Source organism: Ictidomys tridecemlineatus, chromosome 5 (genome assembly GCF_052094955.1).
Source record: "Ictidomys tridecemlineatus isolate mIctTri1 chromosome 5, mIctTri1.hap1, whole genome shotgun sequence".
NCBI lineage: Eukaryota > Metazoa > Chordata > Mammalia > Rodentia > Sciuridae > Ictidomys > Ictidomys tridecemlineatus.
The window spans coordinates 199,130,639-199,142,470 of NC_135481.1; the positions used below are offsets into that span (position 1 = coordinate 199,130,639).

At 62.2% G+C, this 11,832-nt stretch overlaps 1 protein-coding gene across 1 annotated transcript; it reads right to left on the bottom strand.

Annotated features, from left to right (window-relative positions):
- Nucleotides 1-1,246: 1,246 nt before the first annotated feature.
- Nucleotides 1,247-11,068, bottom strand: Gata5 (GATA binding protein 5). Its single transcript, XM_005325310.3, has 7 exons — nt 10,942-11,068; nt 9,983-10,547; nt 8,414-8,589; nt 3,052-3,177; nt 2,709-2,796; nt 2,243-2,367; nt 1,247-1,960 (listed from the first exon to the last, which is right to left on the bottom strand). The coding sequence occupies exons 2-7, from the start codon at nt 10,524-10,526 to the stop codon at nt 1,805-1,807; spliced, it is 1,215 nt and encodes a 404-aa protein (XP_005325367.1). The 5' UTR covers nt 10,527-10,547; nt 10,942-11,068; the 3' UTR covers nt 1,247-1,804.
- Nucleotides 11,069-11,832: the final 764 nt, after the last annotated feature.

Genomic DNA, 11,832 nt, shown 5'->3' on the forward strand with positions numbered 1-11,832 from the left:
AAGCCCTTGCAGCACTGCCCTGTGCCTGGGGTGCTCATCAGAGTCCATGGGACCCTCAGCCCTGTCCCCTGGGCTGGATGGACAACAAGTGGCAGGGACTTGACCCAGATTCCTGGCCTGAAGCTGCATCTCAGTGCAGGGCTTCTCAAGTTAGGGCCCCTCCTCCCAGAGAGGTAGGGTCCTTGTTCAAAACATTCACTCCTGGGCCCTCCTCAGATCCAGGGAGCCACTGTCCAGGGTGGGGCCTGGGCGTCGGCACACATCAGCACTCGGGGCCAGAACGAAGGGCCATGCCTGAGCCTCCTTCAGCCTGGTCCAGCAGGCAGAGGGCTGAAGTCACCATGTTGTCCACTGGCCCTGCTACGGTGTCCGGCAGACAGAGGCAGCTGGGGAGGGCTCCAGGAGGAGGGGCCCGCCTGGGAAGGGCAAGACCCCCTGCCACCTGGGTCCTCTGCACCTCCAGGACCCTCCAGCACCTGCTGCCCCTTGACCCTGCTCTGTCCAGTGTCCTTCCCCTATGCCACTGGACCCTGAAGGGCCATGACTCTGAGCCTGAAGGCCTGTGGGTGTCCTTCAGGCTCCTGAAGTGACTCAGGGCAGCTAGGGAAGTCCTGCTCAGCCTCCAGAACTGATGGCCGCCAGGGCAGAGTGACCCCTGGGGTGGCTGTGTCTGGCAGGCAGGGCCCAGGCTGGGAAGTCCCATGGGGTGACCCGGAGGGAGAGTGTGGGCTCAAGGGCTTTATTCACAACGGTTGTTATGGCTTCGCTTGTTTTAAAAACAAATAAACCACCAGCCTCCCTCAGGTGGCCACGGGGTCGGAAGGACCCCTGGAGGGATGACCCTGTGTCGGTGGTGGCCACGGTGGCTTCCCGGCAGCTGTGTTCCAGCCTGCTGGCAATACGTAAAGGACTTTCAAGTCAAGATTGGAACTTGAAAGAGGCTTCCAATTGGAGGATTTCACGTGTAAAGACGTGTGGGTTGGCGGGAGCTGAGAAGGGGGCTCCCCTCAGCTGCCTGTGGTCTGCCTGATGGCGGTCTTGCACAGCTGGCCCCCAGTCCCCGTGCAGAGTTGCTCCAGGCATGAGACCTTCCACAGGGGGCTGCCCAGACTGGACAGCATTCGAGACTGATGCTGCAGCTGACCAGGACCCAGGCCACCCCAGCTCTGACAATTCGTCTGTGTAGGTTCTAATGGGCCCTAGTACTCATGCTCCGCGTCAGAAATGGCTGCGACACATGGACACATTGAGAATGAGGTCCTTTACTGCCCCCTCTGGAAAAACTGTCCAAATAAACACAAGCCTGAGATGGATGCAGGGTGGACAGCACCCTGGGGGGTGGTGTGCAGGTACAGTGCACGGCCTGCACACCCATCCCGGTGGGCCTGAGCCCTTGGGAGAGAAAGTGCTATGTTTGCAGCTCCCTCCATCAAGTGTGGGCAGTGGAGGACAGGAGGCTGCAGGGCCCATGCCAGGCCCCATGCCAGGCTCCAGGCTCCTGGGGCCTCAGGGTTTCACCTGGGGCCCTGGCTTCCCAGCAGGAGGTCAGGATTCATTCCAGCGGCTACCGCCTGTAAACGTGCTGTGGTGCGGAGAGGCCCCAGCGGGGCGTGGGCAGAGGGGCTCAAGCCCCTCCTCAGCTTTCCTCTGGCTCTGGGCTGTCTGTGCCACCATGTTGAGTGACTCCCAAGCCTCTAGACTCCAGGAGGAGGCCTCTCTGGTGGATGGGCCTGGCAATCCCTGCCAGCGCAGGTGAGTCTGCGGGCGCTGTCCAGGAAGCCCCCGACGACACTTTGGCTGGGGCCTAGGCCAAGGCCAGGGCACACCAGGCCTCCTGGTGGAGGGCACCACTGAGGCCGGCCTGGGGGCCCAGGGCCGTGGAGGAGAAGGCAAAGTCTTCAGGCTCAAACTTGAATTCCAAGTGGCCGGGGGTCAGGGTGCCATCCACCTGGCCAGGGGCCTGCAGGGAGGAGGGCTGTGTGAGAACCCAGGAGCAGCCTGGCCTTCCCGCATCAGGAGCCCCCACTATGGACGGCTCCCTGAACGGGGTTGGGATCCTCCTGAGCTTCGCTCTCGGTAAGGCACGTGACATGCAGGGCTCTGTGCCCAGGACACTTCCTGATGACGGAGGCTGACCACATGCCCAGCTGAGCTCTGGGGGAGGCCCTTGGGGGTTCTGGTGGAACCCTGAGAAGGGGTACGGACCAGTTCTGGGCACCCCTCCCCACTCTGTCCTCCATACCTGGGAGGTGACGTTGGGCTCGGCACCCATTGGGGACACCAGGCTTGGCTCTGGTTTCAAAGTGGCAGCCAAGATCTCCGTGTTGGGGTCAGCAGGCGGGGAGGCTGTGGCATTCACTGCGGATCCTAGGTGGGGGAGGAGGGGCACTTACAGAAGGTGCCACATCTGACCAGGCTGCTTCTCCTGTCTGGGCCAGAGAGGTGCATCCTGCCCTGGCCGGGCCCCATTGCTGGGCCGGTCATCCACCCTGCGCCTCCTGGAGCCAGTCCCTGGGGAGTCCCTCCCTTGGGAAGATGGCGCTTGGACCAAACTTACACACTGCTGGTGGGAGCCGGGCTCGGGGCTGGGCTGGGCTCCTTGGCGTGGGGCCCTCTCCATGCACCTGGGCAGCCTCCCCATGCACCTGGGCAGCCTCCCCACACACCTGGGCAGCCTCCCCACACACCTGGGCAGCTTCCCCACACACCTGGGCAGCCCCTGGTCTTAGCAGTGCTCTTCGGCTTCCGTTTGCGAGTCTGGATACTTTCCTTTTTCATGGCCAGTGGCCGAGGCACCTGGTCGGGACAGCAAGGGTGGGCACAGCTGCCTCCCTCCTCTAGGCCCACAGCCCCTTGCTCCTGGATGGCGGGCGCTGGCCAGTGTTCAAGCTCTGTTTGGCCACCTGCACCTTGGGCCTGTGTCTTTCCCCCAGGCAGGGTGAGCAGGCAGTGCTGGACCCTGGTTCCAACCTCTGAGGGCCATTGGGGCCACCCTGCCTGGTTCCTCCCAGTTCCCCAGCAGAGGCCAGACTGCCCGTTGGGCACACTCACCCCATGAAGCTTCATGTAGAGGCCACAGGCATTGCACACGGGCTCACCCTCTGTGTTCCGTCGCCACAGTGTGGTGTTGGTCGTGTGGCAATTGGTGCAGCAGAGGCCAGCACGGCGGGACGAGGACTGGGGACAGAGAAGCGGACGTGAGCCTTGCCAGGGGCATCAGGACTCATGCCCTGGAAGGGTGTCACCTGGAGCAAGTGGAGGCCCCATGGAGCCTCTGCTGTGCTTGTGGCTTGGGGGTCACTTCTGCAGGCCTGTCCCCCCAGCTGCTGGGCCCTGCTGCTTCTCTCCTGCCTGACTCAGCTCCGTGTTTGCGTGGAGTCTTGTCCCTGGAGCCTGGGAGCCACAGGAGCGCCTCTGCTTGATGCCCTTCCCAAACCCCACAGCAGAGCTTCCCAGCCGCCTGCCCCAGACCTTTTCCATTCCTGGCCCTGCTCTTGGATGATGCCCCTGACCGTGTCCACCCACTTCCCCCAGTTCAAACTGCTCCACTTGGTCTGGGTCCCTGGCCCTTCTCTCCAGGACGATGGGGATGCCTTGCAGGGCTCAGACTACAGAGTGGTGCCTTGGGGCACAGGGTCAGAGTCCACCAGGACAAAGCCATGCCCCTCTGTATGCTCCTGCCCAGGACCAAGCCAGAGAACCATCAAGTGAGAGAGCAAACTCGCCTGCGTCAGAGGAGCAGCACGGGACCTCAGCATCCCCTTCCCCACCCCTCAGACCTCAGGAAGAGGGCAAGGGCCAAGCCAGCCTCACGGACCACCTCCTGCCCACCCCTTTCTCCCAGGCTGTGGCTGAGGCATGGGCCTGCCCTGGAGGACAGCCTAGGAGTGGGGCAGGGGGTTGTCTAAAGCCCAAGCGCCAGCTTTCCCCAATCCTCAGGTATGGATCTGCCCTCCCTCCCCAGGGCACCTGCTGCAAGCAGCTGCCAGGCCTGAGAATTCTAGCCCTGTGTTCTCTGGGCCTCTGTGTCCAGGCAGGCCTTGAGACCAGCCTCCATGGTGGAAAGGTGAGGAGGGGGCCAGGTCAGGAGACCAGCCTCAGGGCCACAGCTCATCTGGCTGGGGAGACTGAGGAAGAGCGTCCATTCCCAGGCCCGTGGCCTCTACACCCTGGCTGCTGGGCTGATGTCCAGCCACTTGGGAGTCCCCAACGGTCTCCCCGGGGGCACCCTGGGGATAAGGCTTGTGGCTCACTTCCCTGGAGTGGAGGGAGCTGGCACACCCTGGAAGGGAGGCAGGGCCCATGGTCCTGGGTGGTGGCAACTCCACGGCAGGAGCCCGGGCCCCAGTCAGCCGGACCCCAGACAGTCTCCAGGGGAAGCCTCCCTTGTACCACCTCTGGGGGCAGGAACTTGGACATTCCCTCTGCCCCTCCAGAGCCCACTGTCCAGACAGAGGCCCAGGATGCTGAGCACCCCATCCATGCATCCTGCCCTCCCCAGGGGCAGCCCTGACCTTGGCACCTCCTGCAGGGCTGCAGCTCTGAGCAGAAGCCAGGTCCCAGCCACGGGACAGCGAGTGCTCTGTGCAGCTGGGTCCCCTGCTGCCCCCGGAGTTGGTCTGAAGTCCCCAGTGACTGGTGGTCCTGCTCCTTACCGGGCACCACCCCAGGCCCCACGGCAGCCCACTCTGCTGTCCCTTCAGACCAGGAGCCATGGCCCGAGGCACTCTCCCCGCTGAGCCAGCTGGCACACTGGGCACTAGACCCACCCGCCCCTTGCCACAGGCACAGGCGCACACAGGGCCTCCAGCTGCCAGGCATGCGCCCCGGGGGGCCGGGAGCTGCCTCAGGTGTGGAAGGTGAGGAGACACGGTGGCCTGCGCAGACTGTGTGTGTGCAGCGGGGACATCTGAAGCCAGGTTTGAATATCTGGACAGTGACCATGACCATGTTTTTACTTTAATAAAAAATTAAGAAAATAGGAAAAAAAAAAAAAAGAATGACCTCAAAAAGAATTTTGAAGCGCTTCCTCATTCACCTCCTCCTGCTTCAGACTGCCTGTGTCCAGAGGGCAGGCTGAGGGTCCAGGAGGGACGGGGGACTGGGTGCAGACTGCCTCCTTTCACTGCACACTTTGGGGCCACACCCCCAGTGCTGCCCTTGTCCTGCTCCGGTGTCCCCACTGTCACCACACCTGCACCGAGGCCCTCAGCCTGTTCCTGTCTCTCCTCACTGTCCAGACAGCCAGGCCTGGCCACGTGCAGGCACCCCCTGCCAGGCCTCTCTTGGCTGCAGTTTGGTTTTTTGGTCTGTTCTTTTCCAAAGAACTTGAGCGTCCAAGCCCGCTCACCATAACCAGGGCGGCTGAGGGACAGGCTCTGTGTGCACCTGACACTTCCAAACAAGTCAGTGTGGGCCGCAGGGCAGAGCGGGGCGGCCAGGCAAGACTCCGGACCCCCGCTTGCTCTGCAGGGGAACACTCTGGAAGGTGAGCGTGCAGGCCACAGTGTCCTGCACTACAGAGCAGCCTCCTCTGAGGCCAGAGCCCTGGCTACCCAAGACAGGGAAGGGGACAGCCAGAATCAGAGCCTGGGGAGGGCCAGGGCCTGAGCAGCCCCTCTGAGAGAAGACACAATGGACACTGACCTGGGGAAAGTCAGCTCCCTTGCTGGCCGAGGGCAAACTGACTCAGGGACACGAGTCTCCAGGGGCTGAGCAGGAAGGAGCAGGCTTGGGAGTATCAGAGGTGGAGACCTGCCCAGGCCAGGTGGACCTGCCAACAAAGGACGCTCAGCCCACCTGACTGGCTCCTTCTTGGAGCTGGTGCTGGAGCTGGCCTTGGGCTGTGGGTCTGCTGTCCTCTCTGACCCTGGCTGCTGGGCTCTGGCTTGTGTGGAGCTCCGAGGGCCCAGACCATGTCCATGCACATGGAGGCCAGACTCTGGTGGGGACGTGGGTGTGACAGGTGTGTACTGGAGATGAGGAGGCAGGTGGCCTGGGGCCATTGTGACTGCTCCCCTTGCTTGTCCACCATGACAGAAGCCTCAGGTTGGAGGTGCTAATGCACCCAGAAAAGCACACAAAGGACCAGAGAGTCAGGGCTCCTGCCGGCGGGGATGGTGGCTGCTTTCCTGTAATCCTGACGATAGTTCTAAGATGACAGTACTCCTTTAGAAGAGGACATGGGGCTGGGTTGTGGCTCTGAGATAGAGCGCTCACCTAGCACGTGCGAGGCCCTGGGTTCAATCTTCAGCACCACATAAAAATTTATAAATAAAATAAAGGTATGGTGCCCAACTACAACCAAAACATAAATTAAAAAATAATAATAAAATAAAAGAGGATTGGGACAAATTTCTCCAGGGGGGCCTCACCTGGGACATCAGTTCTGGCCATACTCAAGGGGCTTGTAAGGTACAACTGGGGGGCTGGGGGGCAAATTTGGAGTGACCAGCCAGCCCCATGGCCAGGAGCCACCTGGTCAGCTCTGGCAGCAGAGCCCTGAGTCCCTGGGTGTCCATGCTCTGCCCAGCTCTGCAGGATCAGCCAGTTGTGGTGCTCAACTCTGCGTTATGGGCTGGGAACCCTAAAGCAGGTCAGGAGAGACCCCAGGGTCCTCCTGGGGGAGAGGTGGGCAGTAGAGGGGGCCCCTGAATGTCCCACTTGGCACCCACTTCCTAGACATGTTCTACGCTCAGGTTGGGATAGGCCTGGAGTGACCACACTGTTCCTACCATCCAAGGCCCGGGGCCTTAGAGAAGGGAGCAGACAGGTAACTAGAGGCCTGCGGCCTCTCAGGAGGCATCTGCCAAGCTTATCACCCATTTTCCCAGGCCAGGAGACAGGCCTCAATCCCCAGGCCAGCCAAGGGTTGGGGTTAGGGTTGGGGTCCACGCCACCCACATCAACCATCTGCTATGTACAACGTGAACAGGACGGCTCCAGATTCATTCCCCACTTCTTGGGTTGGCTTTTTTTTTTTTTTTGTCTTTGGTTTTCGGAACTGGGGATCAAACCCAGGGCTTCACGCATGCAAGGCAAGTGCCTTACCACTGAGCCACATCCCAGCCCATTCTTCACTCCTTAGGTGTGTCCTGGTGCCCAGTTCAGGGCCTGGCACGCGGAAGCTGGACACAGCCTGAGGAGCAGACTGGCCTGATACCCAGGGGAGACTGTGGCCTGAGGGGTGCAGTCCCACCACAGGACCTGCTCCTACCTGCCACCTCCCCACCCCGATCTCAGTTTCCCCATCAGCAAAGCCCATATGGAGTTCAGACCAGACCAGCCACATTTGTGGGGAGGGGGAAGGACTCGCTGGAGAAAGGGCTTAGAGGACACTGTGAGGGCCTCTGAGGTGGCCCTCCCCTGCATCGAAGTGGAGACCTGAAGTTCCCAAGCCCTAGCCAGCTGAGAGGAAGAGAAGCAGGCTGCCCAGGGGCCACCACACCTCCTCTCCTGCCTCCCAGCCCTCAAGTGGGCTGCCCCTGTGTGGGGCTCAGGTTCACACACAGCTGCGTACCCTGAAGGCCAGTGCTGAAAGGCACCGCAGGCCCGACAGGCCAGCACCAGTGGATGGCCCTGCGCGGGGCTCACACTGTTAGGCTGAAGGGCTTGGTGCCCCAGGGATACCCCTGCCCAGACCTGAGCCCTGCAGGGGCCATGTGCCCTCATCAGCTCTGGATAACCCGAATGCCTTGTCAACACCCCAAACTCTCATTGAAAACGTGACCTTAGAAGGTCTGCCTGTGACATGCTGAAGAGTGAAGCCCCTCCACACCTCCACACCTCTGTCCAGCCTCTGGTGAGCCAGCCCTGCCATGGCTCTCACACCAACTGCCAACTCATCACACATCAGGGGACAGAAGGGAAATGAGCTTTGCCCAGCAGGAACAGGCTGAGGCCGGGCTTCCTGGAGGCTCCCCAAAGGCACAGCCCCCCAGAACCTCCCATTTAGGGTTTCCATGTCCCCCACATAAGCACCTACTCTGCGGACACCTCCCCCAGCCCCATCCCTGGCAGGCCACCCTGAGCTTGGCTGGCCTGGCTGCAGGCTGAGGCCCCAGGGCCCACTGGGCCCATAGCACTCTGGTCTGCCCACTCAGGGCAGAGCTTGTCTTCAAAACTGGGTCCTTTCTGAGTGGTGGCCCAGCGGGTGGCTCACATCTAGTGCCCATCCCAACAAGAGCTAAGCAGCCAGACTGGGCAGACACTGGGCCCTGGGCTGCCAGCCAGTATCCCATTAGGAGTCGGGCTTGGTCCCTGCCTCTTCCCCCACTAGGGGTCCTGGAGGAGATGAGCTGGCCTCACCACGTCTGGGCTTGGGGGGTTGCCTGACTTCCTGGGAGCACCGCGGGAGCCAAGCCTCCCAGCAGCCCTTCTGGCCCTTCCCACGCGCGGCGCAGCCCACACTCACCAGGCGCTTCTGGGGCCGAACAAGCGGCCGGTTGACACCGTTCATCTTGTGGTAGAGGCCGCAGGCGTTACACAGGTAGTGGCCGGTGCCATCTCGGCGCCACAGCGGAGTGGAAAGGGCGCCGCAGTTGACGCACTCTCTGCCCTCGCCGGGGAACTCCTCCAAGAAGTCGGACGCTACGGGAAGAAGCGGCTGAGGGCTGCGGGCCGGCGTCCCTGCCCTGCCCCCAGCCCGAGGGCTTCTACAGGACCCCTCCTCCCTTTGTCGTGCCTTAAATCTATCCTACTAAACCAATTATTTTTATGCCTTGTCTCGTTTCATTGTTTAACTTTTAATCGGCACACGGTGAAACTCATTAGGGTTGTTTTTATAAGGCGGAAGTGTGAATAAACCAAACCTTAGGGCGGACACCTGGGGCGGGTCCCTCTTTGAACCAGGGTCCAGTGCCAGCGTCTGCATTTGTGACCTGCTTGGGAAGCAGGAGCTTCAGCACCCGAAGGGGAGGTAGATGAAGGGGCATTAGCCGGGTGCCAGGGGCGTCGCTCCCAGGGGACCCGCTCTCCCCTGGCCGCGAAGTGGGTCGACCCCAGGGGATGTGGGTTGAGAGGCTCAGCGAGATTGCGAGATCCTTCAGGGGCGCAGAGGGCCTGGAGACTTTGGTGTGGTCACAATCACTGTCCTCCCTTGGAAGGCCGGGCTGCGCGGCGGCGTCTCCGGCAGGGGCGGGGGTGGAGGGCTCCCAGGTCCCCTCCAGGCCGGGCCAGGCGCCGGCGACGCGCGGGCGGCGGGGGCGCCGGGTGGGGGCGGGGCGGGGATCAATCATCGCCCTGCCGGGGGTGGGCGCCAGGCACTGGGCTGCGCTGGGCGCCGGGGCCAGAGCCCGCTTCCTGCGCTCGGGGCCCGGGGGCCAAAAGGCGGCAGGAGCAGGGCGTTGCCTCCAGTTCCCCGGAGGGGTAACTCAGAGGGGGTCTGGGGTTGCAAGCACAGAGGCGTGGCCTTCGGTTTTCGGCTGCGCCGGGCAAAAATGTGTGCTGCCGAGTATACTCAGAAACCGGGTGAGCGATTCCCCGCTTCACAGGCCTAGAATTCGATTGTCCGAATTTATGCTCCAGGGAACGATCGAAACCAGGGTTCAAATTAGAATGCAAACATTCCACGACAGAGAGGACGAATGTGGCGACTTACTTAAATGAACGGATATTTTGAACTTTATAAAAATCATTGCCAAACTTTTAAAAAAATACTTAAAACGTAGTCTCGAAATTGGCACGACCTAGAATGCTGCCTTGGGTTCGGATAAATGAATGGCAGAAATCTATGTACTTTCTTATTATCATATTAAAAAAGAATTCTGTATACAAGGTTTTCTTCAAGGGTAGGTGAGGCACGGTATTCCCCGGAGGTTTACAAGCCCCAGGACGTCTGGGCTATGGCTGCTCGAGTAGACCTGTCCCTGATTGGTGTGTGTGTGTGTGTGTGTGTGTGTGTGTAGCATTTCTCAGGGTACGGGCTTACCCGGGTTCGGTGAGCACCCACGTCAATGGAGCTGCGCCCGAGTCCCGCACTCACCGAAAGTGGCCCTGCTGCCTGGGAGGCCAGCCGGGTGGCTCTGCAGGCCGTGCAGTACGCTGCCATCGAAGGGTCCCGCGGTCCAAGACTGGGCCACGTCGGGGCTCACGTAGGTCGGGTAGGTTGTGGGATATGAGGCGCTCACTGGCCGCCCAAGCGAGGCGGTGTACTGATCGCGAGCCAGAAGTGTGCCCTGGTAGACGCCATCGTCCCGGCTCCCAGCGCCGCTGCGGCTGCAAGGTCCGGGGGGACTGTGCGCGAATGGAAAGGCGGTGGCCCCCGGCGGTTGCGCGGCCGGTGGGTGCGGGCTACCAGAACCAAAGGTCGAGGAGTCCGCGGCGGCCGCCTGCGCCCAGCCCGGGTGCGCAGGGAGCGCTGAGGGCTGTGGGCCCGCTTCGCACGCCGGCAGGTAAGACAGCATGGAAGGTACGCGCGCCTGCGGCACGAACATCGGGGATCCTGCGCCCGCAGCGTGCAGAAAGGCTCCGGAGTCGGCGTAGGTGGCCTGGCCGGGGCTCGGAGCCAGTGCCAAGCTCTGGTACATCTCCCCGGGAGCGGTCCCGACCTGCAGGAAACGAGGACCAGTGTCGAGTTCACGGCCGCTGGGCACCCTCTGTCATCGCCCGCGCTTGTGCCGGGCAGGTGCTGTCGCTCAGTCCGTTCACCTAACTCCTAGGCCAGGGAGGATCCCGGGCAGGTCTCAGGATCCTCGGGGAGGAACAACGAAGGCGGAATGGCCCCCGAGCCCTGCCCCGCATCCCGGGTGCATTCCTAACGCGGAGCTCACCTCCTCCGCTGTCTGGGCCAGATAGGGCTCTGGGGTGGGCTCAGTGGGGGCTGGGAAGGACCGGCCCGGACGTCAGCCAGCGCAGGGCCTCCGGAGCCGGGCCCCACAGCTCTGGGAGAGATCGACGGACTGGGGCGGGGCCCGCAAAGGCAGGCCCTTCAGGAGCACTCACCGGCGGACAGGAGGGCAGGAGGGCGCGGTGCTTGCCGAGGGTCGGCTACGGGCTGCCTGGAGACTGGGATCCTCGGCCCAGAGTGGCCTCTGCAGGGAACCCCGGACGCTCGGGCCGCCCCTCCGCCCCGTCCCGCCCAGCCCCTGCTGCGCCGCCCCTTGCCTCTCGGAGCCCGCCCCTCCCTCCCCACGGGGTCAGCGCTGGGGCTCTGGCCGCAGGACCACGTGACCCGAGCCAGCCCAGCTCGCTGGATTCGGCAACCGAGAGGCACAAGACACTCACAGCTGAGCCCCAACAAATGAAGGGGACGCCATCGTGTCTCGTGTTCGGTGGGGCAGCGGGAGCCAAGAGCAGAGACTTCTTTAAATTTTGTTCATAGAATTTACTGGTCCCAGCCCTCCTTGCCTGCCTGGGGATCCTGTTCAAGGCTGGTGGCTGAGTGCCTGGTGGTTGAGCCCGGGATCCCGGCCCCAACGCTGGATGCTTCCGCGGTGTGGAGCCGGGTTGCGCCCCTGAACTCCTGGGGCCGTGCAGGGATCCTGCTTCCATTGGGACGGTTTCTCTCAGGGATCCTGGACTCCATTGGGTGTACCACTGGCCAGCACTCGAATGAAGTCCTGCCGGAGTCCAACAGTTTCCTCTTTTTGGACAAGCAGGGTCATTAGGGTGGGGGTTTCAGGGAGGCATGTGTGGGGTCAGCAGTGTCCGGCTTGTGAGGTGCCTTGTGAGTGCACTGTGGCTCCCAAGGGCCCAGCCTAGTTCTAAGCCCTCACTCCGTTAGGTGTAGGGAAGTCAGGGAACTCAGGAGGAGTGTTCTCCAGGTGCCAAATATACTTCCATGGATGGAAGGCTACCCGGGTGATGAGGCTTTCCTCCTCCAAACCCAGCCGG